At 44.9% G+C, this 17,765-nt stretch overlaps 1 protein-coding gene across 1 annotated transcript in view; it reads left to right on the top strand.

The window, feature by feature from the left end:
- The window catches only part of TNXB (tenascin XB), a 107,371-nt gene extending 89,766 nt beyond the window's left edge, over positions 1–17,605 (top strand). Inside the window, exons 51-61 of the mRNA XM_070936510.1 lie at positions 738–860; positions 2,488–2,631; positions 3,012–3,137; positions 4,475–4,618; positions 6,862–6,992; positions 7,133–7,265; positions 7,381–7,532; positions 9,907–10,003; positions 10,657–10,818; positions 12,241–12,404; positions 14,129–17,605. Coding sequence (XP_070792611.1) covers positions 738–860; positions 2,488–2,631; positions 3,012–3,137; positions 4,475–4,618; positions 6,862–6,992; positions 7,133–7,265; positions 7,381–7,532; positions 9,907–10,003; positions 10,657–10,818; positions 12,241–12,404; positions 14,129–14,227 — 1,475 coding nt within the window. The 3' untranslated portion in view covers positions 14,228–17,605. The remainder of the gene's footprint in view (positions 1–737; positions 861–2,487; positions 2,632–3,011; positions 3,138–4,474; positions 4,619–6,861; positions 6,993–7,132; positions 7,266–7,380; positions 7,533–9,906; positions 10,004–10,656; positions 10,819–12,240; positions 12,405–14,128) is intronic.
- The last annotated feature ends 160 nt before the right edge of the window (positions 17,606–17,765 follow it).

Genomic DNA, 17,765 nt, shown 5'->3' with positions numbered 1-17,765 from the left:
AATCCACAAGTCTTAAAAGTTGTCAAGTTTGGAGAACCCTGTATTAGAAGATTAGAATAGAACAAAAGAGTTGGAAGGGACCTTGGAGGTCTTCTAGTCCAACCCCCTGTTCGGGCAGGAAACTCTATACCATTTCAGGCAAATGGTTGTCCAATCCCTTCTTTAAAACTTCCAGTGTTGGAGAATTCATAACTTCCGGAGGCAAGTTGTTCCACTGATTGATTGTTGTAAACTGTGAGGAAAATTCTTCTTGGTTCTACGTTGCTTCTCTCCTTGATTAGAAGCAACCTTGAACTAAGAAGATTTTCTTAATTGGTTGAATGTTTCCTCTTTTTTTTTTTTTAATTTGATTTATATGCCGCCCTTCTCCGGAGACTCAGGGTGGCTTACAATGCATTAAGCAATAGCCTTCATACTTTTGTATATTTTATACAAAGTCAGTTTATTGCCCCCACAAACTGGGTCCTCAATTTACCCACCTTAGAAAGAATGGAAGGCTGAGTCGACCTTGAGCCTGGTGAGAATTGAACTCGCAATAATTGCAGGCAGCTGGATGTTAAATGCTGCCTTAATAGGAGGCATTAGCCTCCTACACCACTCAGGCTCCTTTTGCTGGGTGTTTCCTCTTTTGACTAAGAAATTGACTCTTCCTACAATGATGTATGTATGCATGTTTTATTTTCTACAAAAAGACACACAGATCCATCTCTCGCTTGTTCTCTTCTCCCTTCTTCCAGAGCTGGATGGTCCCCAGGACTTGCGGTTCAGTGACATTCATGAGACCTCTGTGGTAGCCAACTGGAGGCCTCCATCCTCTCGCATTGATGGCTACAAAGTTTCTTTCCAGCCTTCAGATGGCGGTGAGGGTCTTTATCAACTTGTTCCCCAGGATTGTTTGTTAACAGCAGACAGAACGTCTTAGTTGAGTTCACACCAGGCGTGGCTGCTGGGGGTTCACAGGGGTTCGGGAGAAACTCTAGCTAAGATTCTGTGCAGTTTGGAGAATCCCCAAATCCCACTTCTGGCTGGCCCCGGCCACCCCACTCTGCCCCTCCCAGGAGTCCCCAGGCGGCCCATTTTGGATGCAGGTAAGTGCAGGGTGTGCATAGACGCTTAGGGAGGACAAAAACAGGCCTACCAGAAGCTCAGAAATGGGCCTGTTTCCGGCCTCCAAAGGGCCTCTGGAGACTGGGGAGGCCGTTTTCGCCCTCCCGGAGGCTTGAGGAAAGCCTCTGGAGCCAGGAGAGGGCACAAACCACCCCACCCCCGCCGTGGTGCAGGAGGCCAACTTGCCACACCCACCATGGCCACGCCCACTTAGCTACCAGGCAGAGAACCCCTTGCTAAAATGTTTGAAGCCCACCCCTGGTTCACACAATATGGCAGGAAGAGGTAAGGTGGAATAGAGGTAGCGTCTGAGAAAAAGCCAACCATTATGAATCAGTTTAGTGTGGTTTATTTGGGCACAGGGTTATTTATTTATTTATTTATTTATTTATTTATTTATTTATTTATTTATTTTTATTTTATTGAATTTATATACCGCCCTACTCCCGAAGGACTCAGGGCGGTGAACAGCCATAGAATAAAACATATAAATACAAAATTTAAAATAAAATAAAACGAATTAAATAATTTGGCTGAACAAATTTAAAACCCCAATAATTTAAAACCAAATTTAAAATTTCCATTTAAAAAGGGGAAAGACTTAGGTCAGGCCAGCTTGATGAAATAAGAAAGTCTTGTGCGCGCGACGGAAGGTACGCAGATCCGGGATCCTCTGTATCTCCCGGGGGAGCTCGTTCCAGATAGTAGGTGCCCCCACAGAGAAGGCTCTCCCCCTGGGGGCCGCCAGTCGATATTGTTTGGCCGATGGCACCCGGAGGAGACCCTCTCTATGGGAGCGTACTGGTCGGTGGGAGGTTATTGGTGGTAGCAGGCGGTCCCGTAAATAACCAGGTCCTAAGCCTTATGACTAAGGGTTAGGGTTATGTGAGCATAGCAATTGTATTCTATGAAACTGGGTTTAAGGTGTATTGGGCCTCCTCAGTGATCTTAACATTTTGTAACTGCGAACCCAGACCCGACTCTAACTTTGTTGTTATGGTATTGTTGACAGCCAGTTTGGTCTAGTGATTAAGGTGCTGGACTAAGAGTTGGGAAACTGAATTCTAGTGGGTGAATTTGAGTCAGTCCTTACTCTCAGCCGTAAGAAAGACACGGCAATAGCAAACCACTTCCAGAAATGTTATTATTCAGTCGGCCTGTATCTCAGTGAGAGCTTTTCCAGTCTGGCCCTCTCCAAATGATTTGGGCGACAAACCCCATCATGCTCAGCCAAGATGTGCTTTTCCCTGTGCTAGCTCAAGAAGCTGCCTATCGTATTGGAGAGCACTATATCAAGAAATCAAATAATATCTGTCCAGGACTTCATAATATTTCAGGCAAAGATATCAGCTCTGTGGGTTTTTTTTTTCCTGTTTTTAGGGGAGCCCAAAAGCATTCCAGTGGATGGATCTGAACTCAGGACAATCATTGAGGGTCTGACTCCTGGGGCCAGCTATGAGGTCGCTGTAATGTCTATCCGTGGGTTTGAAGAGAGCGAGCCGTTGGTGGGCTACATCACCACAGGTAATTCATGAGGGCAAGAAGCTTAAATGTTACCTAGCAGCAGATCTACTTATTCATCAACTGATTCAATTATTGATTCATTTAGTGGCAGTTCTTCGAGGTAAGCCACGTCAGGAAACAGACACTACCCCGAAAACCAGGCCTTTATATTTCACTGATCTAGCTTAGAACGAAGGAGAAATTTCCTGACAGTTAGAACCATTAATCAATGGAACAACTTGCCTCTGGAAGTTGTAAATGCAAATGCAAATGTAAATAAGAAGAGATTGGATAACCATTTGTCTGAAGTGATGTAGGGTTTTCTGCCTAAGCAGCGGGTTGGACTAGAAGACCTCCAAGGTCCCTTCCAACTCTGCTTTATTCTATTCTTTAAATCACAGTGCCAGACGGTCCTTCCAATTTGCGGGCTGTCAATGTAACCGATACCTCTGCCGTGCTGACATGGCGCCCTGCTGTGGCTGAGATGAACAACTACATCGTCACGTACGGACCTATCACCAGCACCGGTAAGCAATAAGAGCTTGTGAAGCATGGGGGTCAATCAGTTGGCCATAAACCTGCCTTTTGAGCTCATGCCTCATTCCAAAAAAGGCTAATTCAGCAACGCAAATGTGGTCTCACATCATGTTGCGACCGCTTGAATTTAAAATATGATATTTTCCTGAGCGTGTGGACAATCTTCAGTTTCTTTTTCATCCCGCTTCGCTCAATGCCTTCACGTTCCTTCTGCCAGGTCATCTCTGTGCTTTTCTATACGTGCCCGCTTGAACTTTGAACGCAGACAGTCCTTGCTTAACGACCACTAAGCAATCATTCAAAATTATGATATCCTCCTCCCCTTCCAAAAGCTACTTATGACTCAGTTCTGAAGTTCCGACAATGGCAAAAAAAAGATTATTTGAATGAGGACCAAATTGAAAACTGTTATGTAAAAGGAAGAATCTATAAGCAAAGGACTTTGGAAAAAGTCATGTTGGAATGGAGGTAACGAGATCCCCCAGAAACAGCAGTGAGAAGTTTAGAGAGGAGAAAGCAATGGATGAAATTATGTCAGGTCCTCTGGATGCCAGGATAGGAAGGTGTTGAGAGGCGGCATGTCTGGAGTTGCTATAAAGGAGATTTAGTTGCGTTTTCTTTTCCTGCAATATTTTAATCTCGTGTCCTTATATTTCTCATCTTATTGCCTTCTGTACTCTGTTATTCATTCCTCCTAGACCAGGGGGCCCCAAACTTGGCAATTTTAAGATTTGTGGACTTCAACTCCCAGAATTTCCCAGACAGCCATGTTGGTGTCAGCGTTCCGAGTAACGCACCCATTGGAAGGAGAACTCTGAGGCGGGCAGATTCCTCAAAGAACATGTTGATTGAGCGCATCATATCAGCACAGCTAGTGAAAGCCAACTCTGAAACTTTTCCCACGTTGGTATCATAATTAAAAGAGCAATTGTTTGCCCTCTCCAAATGTCGCAGATCACATTGTCCGATTAAGGCGTTTGGAGGGTTCCTTGGTCACTCCTCCTCCAACTGCCACCTGTTGGGATGACCTTGGTTCCCATGAGAAAGCTTTTTGTTATGACTGCTGGCCAGTCTATCTATTTCCCTTCCCCCCCCCCCCCCGAGTTCGTGGCAACTATGAGGCAGCAAAAGATGGCTTCAGACAGGTTCACTTCAGAGTTGACAGTTGACTAGAGAATTCTGGGAGCTGAAGTCCACAAGTCTTAAAATTGTCAAGTGTGAAGATCCCTGTCCTAGACTCTTGATCTGGTTTAGCTTAGGCTGCACTTGGAATAGATTTCATCTCTGTATTTACCTATTTCTGCATTCCCACCCCCCACCCCCCCAGGCTCACAGGTCTCCGAATCGGTTCCAGGAAATCGTGTCCAGCTTCAGCTGTCAGAGTTGCAAAGGGACATGGAATATTGGGCCAATGTCTATGGGGAAAAAGAAGGAAACCGAAGTTCTCCCATCAGCGCTACTTTCACAACTGGTGAGTGGATGGGCTCCATTACAGTGGTGATAGTGGGTGTACTACTGGGAGACCTGAAGTGCCAGGTTGGGGGACAGACCCTCCTGGAAATATGTACCTATGTGGTTGCTAAGATTCATCACTCAATGGTATATGATCAATTAACCTGTCAATCCATCAATCAGAGTGAATAGTCGAGTCTATAGTGATGCTTCTGAAGAGTAAAAAAAGATACGTCTACAGGTAGTCCTTGGCTTACAACCACAACTGGAACAAGAAAATTCATTGTTAAGTGGCATGGTCAATAAGGGATGCATCACGTGACCGCAGCCAATTTCATGGCCTTTTTGCCACAATTATTACACGTGATGTCCCAACGAAGCTAATAGAATCAATCCTTGGTTGTATAAACAGAAGCATAGAATCAAAATCACGTGAAGTATTAGTACCGCTTTATAAATCCTTGGTAAAGCCACACCTGGAATACGGCATCCGAATTGGTAATCAGATTACAAAAAAGATGTTGAGACTTGAGAAAAAGTGCAGAGAAGAGCAACCAGGATGATTGGGGGACTGAAGGCTAAAACATACGAAGAACGGTTGCAGGAACTGGGCACGTCTAGTGTAGTGAAGACAGTGGTGAGTTCCTCCCGGTTCAGCCCAGTTCTCCCGAGCTGGTAGCAGTGACAATATGATGTCACCGAACTGGTTGTGCCCCCCCCATGCCCTCCCACCCCCCGCGTTATTCTTGCCTTTTATTTGGCCCCACCCCCAATCTATTGCTGCCTCCTGAGTCCCAGCTGATGGCTAGAGGGAAAAAAACTGTTTAAACTCTTGCCGCGGGGCTTCAAAGGGCCGCCTTACAGCTGATCAGTGTTAAAAGAAAACAAATGAGTAGACCAGTGCCTGCAAAAATACATGAGTAGATCAGTGCCTGCAAAAATAAATGGGTAGATCGGTACAGCTCTGCAAGCAGTTCAAAGCCTGGTAGACCAGTACCTCTGCTAAATCCTAAAGAATTGTCACATGACCATCAAGCCATGCCCACAAAATAAGCCACGCCCACAGAACCGGTAGTAAAAAAATTTAGAACCCAACCCTGAGTGAAGAGAAGGACCAGGGGAGACATGATAGCTGTCTTCCAATACTTGAGGGGCTGCCACAGAGACAAGGGGGTCAAGCACCTGAAGGCACCTGAAGGCCAGACAAGGAATAATGGATGGAAATTGATCAAGGAGAGATTCAACCTGGAAATAAGGAGAAATGTTCTGACAGTGAGAACAATTGGGCAGTGGAACAACTTTGCCTTCAGAAGTTGTGGGTGCTTCATCACTGGAGATTTTTAAGAAGAGACTGGCCAGTCACTTGTCTGAAATGGTATAGAGTCTCTTGCTTGAGCAGAGGGTTGAACTAGATGACCTCCAATGTCCCTTCCAGCTCTATTCTGATTGATTGATTGTAATTTGTGACCTTCCATGCTAGCTTCCTTATTGACTTTGCTGTATCTTTCTCATACATTAAACATGATGCGTGACAAAGCTGAACGCTCAAGGAAGTTTTCTACGTTCCAAACCCGATTTTAACATTAGTGAATTTTCAGGCATGACATTTCATTTCTGCTAAAAATTCAGCCATCTTGGAGGGAAATATGCCATATGAGTGCCAGGTGCTTGAAGAAGAACAAGGCAGCAGAGTTCACGCAACACCTTAAACCAGGGCTTAGTTAAACCAGATTATTTTGTTTGTCATACCCCGTCTTAGAATTTCTCAGGAGAATTTTTTTGAAACATTGGGCAAAATGTTCCTTTGGCTTTGTTTCCCAGAAGAGTTATAAATTTTTTTCTCCGCTGTGTCAAGTTTCCGAAAGATGCCCTAATTAATTCATGAGCCATGATCCAAACTTCAAAGGAAATACATTCATTTATTAGGAGCAACATTCCGGCAATACTCGGATGCAGTTAGGACTGATCCCATGTAGATTTACGTTCTCCTATGACCCTGTCTCTCCCCTCCTCTCTGGCCATGTCATAAATCACATTCTCCAATTAACCACTTTGGCTGGCTGTGAAACCTAACACCCTCCTTCTGATTGCGGTCAGGAAAAATGTATGGAATTCACTTCAGTTCTCCCTCCCCCCCTGCTCATGGCAATTTGAAAGCTTTGCAAGTTGATATGCTGCTCTATAGCACAAGGCAGGGTTAAATTCATAATTGTACAATTTTGTTCATTTTTTTAAACTCTCACCTTCCTCCTCCTCCTGCAGGAGCAGATGGGCCCCGGGACCTGCATGCTATGGAAATTTCCCCCCGCAGTGCGCGTCTCACCTGGTCACCCCCTGGTGCCCCATCTGAGGGATATCTGTTGAGTTATGAAACCCCCGATGGACAATCAAAGGTACCTAGCCACAGTTTTTCAGTTGCCTCTTGAAAAAGCACCTTTGGGACATTTCATGTATTGTTCTCCATATAGCTGCAACAGAAAGCGCTAATATATTGCCGGCCTAAATTTCCCCGCCTTTATTTTGTTCTCCACAGGAGATCCCTCTGGATGCTTCCGTCACCTCATATGAACTTCAAGATCTGATTCCCTCAAGCCGGTACCAGGTCCAAGTCCAGGCAGTGAGGAGGGGAACACCAACAGCTCCCATCTCCACATCCTTCACCACTGGTAATAATATAATAGGCTCCCTGATATGTCTATGTTTGAGACAGACTATCTTTGGGACTTCTTAAAAACCAAAACCCTGAATGGATACAGTGATCACCTTTTCTTTCTTGGACAGGGCACCTGACATACCCCTTCCCTCGGGACTGCTCGGAAGAAATCCAGAATGGGCCAGGAGCTTCACGAATAACAACAATTTATCTAGGGGGCAACCGAGAACGTCCCTTGAGGGTGTTCTGTGATATGGAGACCGATGGGGGAGGCTGGATTGTGAGTATGAAGAGTACAGTTGGGTTGGTAATGGTCAAACTACAGTTTCTTGAAAAAGAATCTGTCAGAGTTCCAAGTAATAATCTCATGGCAAACAAAACTCCGAGGTCAGTAGATTCCTCAAAGAATAATTTTATTGGATATAACATATTGGCACAGTTCTGGTGAAAACCGATTCTGAAAGTTCCCATGGTTTTCACCTAATTAAAAGGTGTTTTTCCCCTTCCCCAAACAATCAGTCACATGGTCCAATCAGGTTGCCATTCGGTTGCTGGGTAACGTCACTCCTCCTCTCTCTGACCATGGGTGAGAATGTCCTTAGTTCCCAGGAGAAAGTATTTTGTTTTGGCTACAAAACCCCAGCTATCTCTATTCCCCCCTCCCTATCCCTCAGCTTCTGTGTGGCAACACTGAAGCTTCAAAATGGCCTCCGTCAGGTCAACTTCAGGGTTGACAGAATCATTGTTTCCTCCAGCCATGATTTCATCCATGCTGTTTTTTCAGCTGCAGACCTTGGCAGCTGAAGAATTTTAAATGGTGGGGTCAACGAAGGGAAACGAATGAAAGTCTTTAAAGTAGCAGCCTTCCCCAACTTTCTGGATATGTCAGACAATAGCTATGGACAATCATCCATAGCCAACATGCTATTCTTAGAGAGTGGTCATTTTGAGCCAACAGATGTAGAAGGTGCCCAGTTAAAGAAGGATATTCTAGTACAGATTTTTTCCAAGTTTAAGACATGCGGACTTTTGACTCTCAGAATTGCCCAGCTAGCACAATTCTGGGAGTTGAAGTCCACAAATCTTAAGGTTGTCAAGGTGGAAAAACTCTGCTCCGGTGTTTATACCTGCAGAAGTCATTGTGAAGTTGTGAGACATGGAACCACAATAGCACCAGCTTTCTACTGATCAAATTCAGGACCTGTGATAAGATAGTCATATACAAAGAGCACAAGGGAGACGAAGCGACAAACCAGAAACATGGCACAAGCTCTGCCCCCAACTTATTTGGGTGCAATGTTGTGACTCACATGTGAAAAGGTCGAACATGCATACTGATGTTAGGATGTATGTTTCATAATCTGACATATGTAGATGTTTCTATATAATGAGAAAAATTGTCGCAAAGGTGCTTTTTCAAGAACAACTGGACTTTCGGAGGGGTGGGGGTTTGAAGATGTTTCGCTTCTCATCCAAGATGCTTCTTCAGCGCTGACTGGATGGTGGGGAATGGAACGATTCATAGTCTTTGCAGACCACTGGTCATTTGCATTCTTTTAGAAGGTCATTGAGGCCACCTGGAGGTTTGTATGTGCCATCAGGGTCACCTGAGTGATGCAAATGGGTGTGGAGCCTTCTTGGAACTGCTGAGAGGACTCTCTAAAAGAATGCAAATGACCAGCTATCTACAAGGAGTATAAATCCTTCTATTCCCCACAGAGCTGAAGAAGCTTCTCGGATGAGAAGTGAAATCTCTTCAAGGAAAAACCAGAAAGTCCAGTTGCCTCTTGAAAAAGCACCTTTGGGGCAATCATGACCTGGATGGCTGAAAATCTCCGTAGACCAGGGGTTTCAAACTCAAGGCCTGGGGGCCACATCCGGCCCACGGGGTGCTTAGATCTGGCCCGTGAGGCCGCCCTGGAAACAGTAAAGGACTGGCCCACAATGCCTCTGCCAGGAAAAATGGAGCTCGCGAGGGCCACGCCTGCCCCCCCCCCCCAAGTTCCATTTTTGCTGGCAGAGGGTTGTTGTCAACTTGCAAAGCTTTCGGAAACTTGACAGTAGCAGGACGCTTTCCCAGCCAAAAATGGGACTTGGGAGCCATTTTTGAGCCAAGGTGCCGCAGTGGTTAGAGTGCTGTACTGCAGCTACTTCAGCTGACTGCTAGTTCAGCAGATCTGCGGATCAAATCTCACTGGCTCAAGGTTGACTCAGCCTTCCATCCTTCCGAGGTGGGTAAAATGAGGACCCAGATTGTTGGGGGCAATATGCTATTTAGTATACTGTCTTTGGCTACCCAGAGTCCTCGGAGAGTGGGCGGCATAGAAATATGACTAATAAATTTTTCGATGGCAAAGCGCTCGGGCCACCACAGGCGTCACCCAACACGAGTGATGTCATGTTGGCCATGCCTACCATGGCCACGCCCTCCAGCCCCCCTGAGGTCAAACACAATCCTGATGTGGCCCTCAATAAAATCGAGTTTGGCGCCCCTGTCCTAGACATTGAGAAAAATTGCTTTCAAAATCGTGTAGAAAGACATCTTGGGGTTTTATTGCTTTCTGATATCTGATCACTATCAATTTCTTTCTTTCCTTCCTTCTCCATCATGGCATCCTCATTCTCCTTCTCCTCCTCCTCTTCCCCCCCCCCAGGTGTTTCAACGTCGGATGAATGGTGAGACGGATTTCTGGCGGGACTGGCAAAATTATGCTCTTGGCTTTGGCAACCTCACCCGGGAATTTTGGCTAGGTAAGTCTATAACTTTGTTTGCGTCTCCTCATCCATGTAGCCAGATATTTCTACCATTTCATCCTTCCTGTCCTTTTACAAACTGGAAACTGAGCCCACAGAAAGATAAGGGCTTGCTAAGCTGAACCCATTTCTGGACTTTATGCTTGAAATGGAGGGGGGTGGGTGGGAATGAAACTTTGATTCTAACAATCTTGTTACAGAAATGGTTAGCATCACTAAAAGAACTGTCTGTTGTATTCTACTGAAGCAAAAAAGTTGAAAGTCGCTGCTTTTTTCTTTCCCTTTTACCTTACACCCCTCTCCCCTTCTTTACTTTTCCTTATTCTCTCATGATCTTTATTTCTATTTTATACAATAATAAATGTTAATATTTTTTTAAAAAAATATATAAATGATAATAAGGCTGTACTAACTTCCACAGTTGTATACAAGTTCCATAATCATTTGTAAATATGACTCCTTCTTTAACCTCCTTCAGAACATTGATTGATTATGTGCCATCAATTTGTTGTTTGGTGACCACACGGGTCGATTCTCTCCAGGATGATGTCTCCCCAACCTGGGGACTCTTCCAATGGTGCCCTCATCATTACATGTAACTGAGTCTGTCCTTCACAAGACTGATCCTCGCTTTTCTCTTTGGATTCCAGGAAACAATGCTCTGCACCAGCTGACCTCTTCAGGGGATTACGAGCTACGCGTGGATCTCCGTGCTGGGGATGAGTCCGTCTATGCTACCTATCAGAACTTCCGTGTGGACCCTCCAGCTGACCATTATCGCCTGCATCTGGGCAGTTACCATGGCACAGCTGGTGAGCAGAGCTGTGGGATTGTGTGTCAGCGTTCCAAGTAATATATCCAGTGGTGGGATTCAAATAATTTAACAACTGGTTCTCTGCCCTAATGAGTGGCTGGGTGGGCGTGGCCAGGTGGGCGTGGCCAGGTGGTGTGACAGGCAGCATTCAGCCTCCTACCCACTGGGAGCAAAAACAGGCTGCGGTGGGGGATGCGCCTTCCCCCCGCACCCAGTTTTGGGCCTAGTAGGCCTTCCTGCAGCCTCCTGGGAATGAAAATGGGCAGCAGGGGTGGGGGGCTTGCCGCACACACACTCGCACCCCATTTTAGGCCTAGGAGGCCTCCCTGCAGCCTCCTGGGAGTGAAAACAGGCCCAGGCCCCCAGGCCCCATTTTGGGCCTAGGAGGCCTCCCTGCACTTGCCTGGGAGTCAAAATGGGGCACGTGGGGACTCCTGGAAGTGGTGGGATGGGGTCAGCCAGCAATTTAACTACTGGTTCGCCCAAACCGGCTCAAACCGGCTGACTCCCACCACTGAATACATCCACAACAATGAGAACTCTGAGGCAATGAAAACAATTAATCAGTGGAACAACTTGTCTTCAGAAGTTGTGAATGCTCCAACACTGGAAGTTTTTAAGAAGAGATTGGACAACCATTTGTCTGAAGTGGTCCAACCTCCTGCCTGAGCAGGAGGTTGGACTAGAAGTCTTTCAAGGTCCCTTCCAACTCTGTTATTCTCTTCTCTTCTCTTCTCTTCTCTTCTCTTCTCTTCTCTTCTCTTCTCTTCTCTTCTCTTCTCTTCTCTTCTCTTCTATTCTATTGTATTCTATTCTATTCTATTCTATTCTATTCTATTCTATTCTGCAGTGGTCCACGCTTTTGTGTGCTTTTGTGCTGGGGGTGTCATCTTTCCAAGCCTTTCCAATAGGACTAATGAAGTGTCCACTGAAGCCCATGATTAGGGAGTTGTATGAAAAGGCTCTAAGTGAATATACAGTATATGCAATCATGGATAGATATAGTGTTAGAAAATGGAAAGGACTAGAATACTCAGGTGTGAGTTTTAGGAAATGGGAGATAATGGGAAAACCATATCTTGACTTGAGTTGCGACCAATTGAAGAGCAAAGCTGGAGATGGATTCTATGTAAGCCATGATTTCCCCACCCCCCCCAGGTTTATTGGCCAAGCACCCAAAATGTGATCATGTGACATGGGGAGTTGCAGCCCTTATTACTCCAAAATGGGTTGTAAATAGGTCTGGGGAGGTCCATCATAATTTCAATCAATCATAAATCAAGGACTACCTGTAGCAGAAGGGATTCATGTACACAGGGAAGAAGATAATTCTTGAGATCCTTTATTGGCAGCCAGAAATTCAGAAGGGAGGACTGTGGTTGTTTTTATCTCTCACTTTCCCACTTTCTCTCTCACCCAGGCGATGCTTTAAGCTACCACTCAGGGAGTGTTTTCTCCACTCGGGACCGGGATCCGAATCGGGTCATCATCCCCTGTGCCATCTCTTACCGTGGAGCATGGTGGTATCGCAACTGCCACTACACCAACCTCAATGGACTCTACGCTAACAACCGTGATCACCAGGTAATCCCCGGTGGGCAAGTGGGATGGAGCAAAAGGCAGCTTGTACTTTTGGGTGGAATGATGTAATGGTATGTAGGAAAAGACCTTATGAGACTGAGCCAAGGGAGCAATCAGATAAGAGACAACGTAGCCCTCAGCTTAATAGTGGACAAGGCAATCAGCTCAAGAGAAACCTTCCTTATCACTTCTCAGGTTGTAAAGGAGACAGGGAAGAGCCTTGCAAGATTGACGTCAGCCTCGTAGGGAAAACCAGATACAAATTACAACTAGATGTGCTAAGTGCTAAGAGCCGTGGTGGCACAGTGGTTAGAATGCAGTACTGCAGGCTACTTCTGCTGACTGCTAGTTACCTGCAGTTTGCCAGTTCGAGTCTCACCGGCTAAAGGTTGACTTCCATCCTTTTGAGGTCGGTAAAATGAGGACCCAGATTGTTGGGGGTGATATGCTGACTCTGTAAACTACTTAGAGAGCGGAGGTTATATTCAGTCAGTTCACACCGGTTCGAGTGAACCGGTAGGGAAAATTTGAGCTGGTTTGCCAAACTTGTAGTGACCTCTGGCTGGCCATGACCCCGCCCTGGTCACCCGGTTGCCACTCGCCCACCCCCCGCCCACCCGATGCTCGTTTGCCCTGCCCACTCACTTGACGCTCACCCTGCCCATCCCAGCCCTATATATGTTGCCTTTGCCATGCGGCCCAGCTAATTGCCTCGCCAGTTGCCTCCATGCCTTGCCCGCTCTGCTCAGCTCATCAAAGGTAAGCATGCCACCCACTCGCCCTTCACCTTGGGTCAGGCTCCAGGGATGCGCCATTCCTCCGCCCACCTCGGCCAGTTGGGGAATGCACCGTTTCCTGGCTCCAGCCTTGTCCTTGAGCCACCGGCCGCTCACCGTTCACTTTCCCTTTGCCAGTCGCATGCATCGCCCTGTTTCCCCTCCTTCAGAGGCCCCAGCCCTAGCCCCGCTTCCTCCCCCATGAACGCCTCTTTCTTCGGGCTTACCTTCCTCCCATAGCTGATGGCAGAGGGGAAGGCAAGCCAGGGCTGAGCCATCACTGCTGGGATCTCCGCCAGGCCGCATCCCATCCCCCTGCGCAACTGCCACCTCTTTTTTTTCGGTGCGAGAAGTCTCCCAGCTGCCATCTCTTTGCCAGCCAGAACCGAGCTGGCAACGGTGGTTGGCCAGAGGATTCTTGCACCAAAAACTACCAGAGGTCTTGAATGCGCCGAAAAAGCTGCTGTCACTGCCCTGTTCTTCACATGTGCACCCTATTGCCTGCTCTGCTCCGACACAGCAGACAATGAAAGGTCGTAAAAGAAAGGTCGTAAAATGGGGCAAAATTCACTTGACAAATGTTTATTTATTTATTTAATTAATTAATTTATTTATTTATTTAATCTAATTTTTATACCGCCCTTCTCCCGAAGGACTCAGGGTGGTGCACAACCAAAGATAAAACAAGTACCCATATAAAATTTAAAAACAATTTAAAACACATTAAATAATTTGGCCCCGACATTACTAAAACAAAAACAATCCATTAAAATTAATGTTTCACTTAGCAACAAAATTTTGGGGTTCAATTGAGATCATAAGTCGAGGACTATAATATTTTCACCTCAATTTCTCTCTCTGTTTCTCTGACTTTACTGATCTTCCTTTTGCAGAAAGGGGAGTCTAGGTTTTACAGATTCTCACATATGCCCTCTCTCTCCTCCATTCTAGGGTGTCAACTGGTTTAACTGGAAAGGATTCGAGTTTTCCATTCCTTTCACTGAGATGAAACTGCGGCCCAGCAGCTTCCACCCGTTGCAGAGGTCCTGAGCGGGACACGGGATGGACTAAGGGAGACAGCAGTGGAGGCAAAGCCACAACAGCAGCAGAAAATCCCAGCAACGACCCCTTTTGCAACAGGATACCTCACATCCAGCCTTTGTTCTGTTTTTCTGGCCCATCCTGAGAAAAAAGAGGAATGCATCGAAGCCAAAGGGGGGGAAAAAAACCTTTGGAGACTTGAAAAGACCCACTTCAGTCAAAAGGAAGAGAGAGCTCAGAAGTAGAGTTTGAGAGGATAAAAGGAATTAATCTGAACATAGTTAGTCCTCAATTTACAACTACAATTGGGAGCAGGATTTTTATTACTAAGCAAGGTGATTGTTGAGTCCCGGCCAATTTTTATCACGGTTGTTAAGTGAGCCAGGGTAGCTACAAAGCCAATTGTGTGGTCATTCAGCAAATCTGACTTACTTCATGGACTTTGCTTGTCAGAAAGTCGCAAATCGGGATCTTGTGACCCTGCAGCCGTCACAAACACAAGTTGGTTGGTCACGCTCCCAAATTTTGATCCCACGACTGTGGCATGAGGACTGGCTGTCAATCATTTTTTTCACTGCTGTTGTCATTTTGAATGGCCACTAAACAAATGGTTGTAAGTTGAGGACTACCTGTGATTTTTATTTTTATTTTGTAAAGGAGAACTTTCAAGAGAGCCAAGAAATCAGATCGGCCGGCAAAACTTCAGCCACCAAAGCCTGGTTCCCTTCTCTTCTCTTCATTCTGGTTCTGGGAATCAATGACTTTGCAGCAGTGAAGTCCTAATTCTGACCCCAAATTTCTCCTTCTTGACCCCTTTTGCTTCTCATCAGCTCACCTGCTAACGACTTTTCCCTTCCCTCTCCAGGCTCATTCCCAACCTAGGCTCCATTTTCTTCCTTCTGCGAATGCCCTTCAAAACGGAGTTAAAGTCATAAGTATTTTGGTGAACGCAGCTTGACATAAAAGCACTTTTAATGTTGGCTTGATTTTTTACCCATTCCTTTTGCCCCCTGGGGAAACCTTGTGAACTCAAGCAACAGACTGTTCTCCCATCCGTAACCTTTTTGCCTCTTGCTCTGCAAACTTTTCCACCTACAGGTAAATGATTAGTACTGACAGGCACAGGTGTGAACCAAACTGGGAAAAAAATGGCAGAGTGGAAAAAGAACTGGAAAAAATTGGAAAGACCTCTGATTCATTATTGTCCTCACAATAATAATAATACCCTAAAAAACCAACAGGCCAGTTTCTAAATTTTGTACGCTTGCTCTCATTTCTTTATACGAGATTGCAGGGACCAAATTGGGATTAATTCTCACTTAAAAGCTGATCTTATGTTTATATAAACATTTTCAAGAAATTCCGGCACATAGAAACCTAGCATTTAACAGATGGTGAGGGTAAATTCTTTTTTCCTTGCTCTAAACTTTCTCTAAGAGTAAACGATTTGTTTTAAAAGTCTGACCCAAATCCAAGTAGACTCTTTCAGAAAAAAAGAGCAATTTCCTGCCTCTTAGCAGTACATAAAACCTTCTGATTGGGCCCTATATAGGGGAATAATTGTATTTTTGCAACTTTATAATTTATAACTTTATAATTGTAAGGTATATAATTGTAAGGTATAAAGGTATTTGGTATTGCAGTGGTTCTTAAACTGGAGACAGTTACCCCTAAATTGATAATTTGGGCATGTTCCTGGGGTTAATGAAATAATGCCATATGTAAATTCTGTTTGAGAGTTGTGCGTCCAGTTTGTGATTGCTACTAGCGAGATACTTGTGTAAAACAACAGAGTCAGGTCTTTTGTGGGGACAATGACATTGTTCAATAATAATAACTGCCATTTGGGCCAAACATTTTAAGACCCACTGTTCCTTTCCTAACCTGATGCCTACATCCATCCAGAATAAAGAGAAATATGGGCGATAACAGCTGGAGAAAATCTGAGGTGAATATTCTGGCTACAATCAAAGAGAGACAAATGCAATCCAGATGTGGGAATGACTTCCCAATTTGATCTTTTAAACATTTTGTCCATTTCTTGAACCTCTTTAGTGAACGAGACAGACTTCCTTGGAAAGATTAAAAGATCAAAATGAGGCATTAGGAGCATACTTTTTAATGATTAATTTACTAATAAGATAGTACAAACAACAGACTTCAAAGGCCCGAAGTCCCAGATTTGTTTAAAAGCAGAATGCCAATTGTCCTGATTGTACTGATAGAAGAGAATGTTTATAGTTCAGGATTGAACTGTGGGGTTCTTGGTGCTCTCTGAGCTTGGTTGTTTTCTTGCAGCGATTTCATTACCAAATTAGGTAACATCAACTAGCATTGATTACTTAGTTTAGATTACCTAGTAGATTACCTAGTTTGCTAATGAAACATCTGCAAGAAAACAATCAAGCTCAAAGAGCACCAAGGATCCCAGAGTCCTGATTGCACCCAGACAGTGCTAGGATTATAACTTGCAAAGTGGGACGGGGGAGATGCTAATAAAATCCCAATTTCCTGATTTTTCCCTTTCTCAAATAGTTTTAGCTAATCAGACTTCCCCGAAGTCTTCCCAAATTACTGATTACATCACTGAGTGTTCTTTTTCTTCGCTGGAAATGTGGAAATGTTACGGTTGGTCCCATAACCAGATGTTTAGACTGGATTTGCATTCTTATCCACCTATCAAGTCCTATCACAGGTCTTTGGGAAGGAATCAATAGGTGGATTAAAAAGCCAAATCGAGTCTAAACATCGGGCTGACTATGCAACCAACCGCAATTCCACTGCCATCTGATCACGAAGCACAATTGAAGACGAATGTTAAAGGGACGATCTCCAAGACAGAAATGCAAGCCTGGCTCCAGGACAGAAAACTTGGAGAGGAGACCATGGGTTCTGAAGGGAGAGTTTGACCTGTATAAAGTATAATATGTGACTCAAGCAAGACCTTTAATCTGTCCAATGTCCTCCACAAGCCCAGCTTCACACGGCTCTTCCAGCACCTTTTTGGGCTAACATTTGTGACTTGGGCAAATGCTTTTGTTTGAACTCAGTAAAGATGAGGCAAGCAGATTTGTTGATTTGGTTCAACACAATGTGGGAGCAAGGTTGTGCTCCTCTGGGATTGTGATATTCTTCAGGACAAGCTACTCGATATTAGAAGCAGGTGGAAGAGTTCACAAGAAGGGTTTTCTTCTTCTTTTCTTCTTCTTGCAGGACATTAAGGGAACGTTGAAGGGAACGTCTTTTACAACTTGAGGGAGGGCAGGAAATTTGCACAAATTGGGTGGGAGGGAAAGGCAAGCTGTAAAGTATTGTTTCTTTATAAGGGGGGGGGGGAATAAAACTCTTCTATAAAAGAAGTGCTTGGGAAAAAATGTTATTTTTAGTTCATGGGGGAAATATGTTTAAAATAAAAGTCAAATATTAAAAAAGAAAGAGGATTCGTGACGTTCTTCAAAATTTGGTTTGGTTTCTCTCTTTTTTTGACGCATAGTCTGGTGGAAAACAGCTTAGAATTGGTAGTAGCTTTACAACTGAATACAGTGCT

Source organism: Pituophis catenifer, unplaced genomic scaffold, assembly GCF_029215685.1.
Source record: "Pituophis catenifer annectens isolate HBS135680 unplaced genomic scaffold, rPitCat1.0.hap2 SCAF_2, whole genome shotgun sequence".
NCBI lineage: Eukaryota > Metazoa > Chordata > Lepidosauria > Squamata > Colubridae > Pituophis > Pituophis catenifer.
This window is presented reverse-complemented; position numbering and strand designations above follow the sequence as displayed.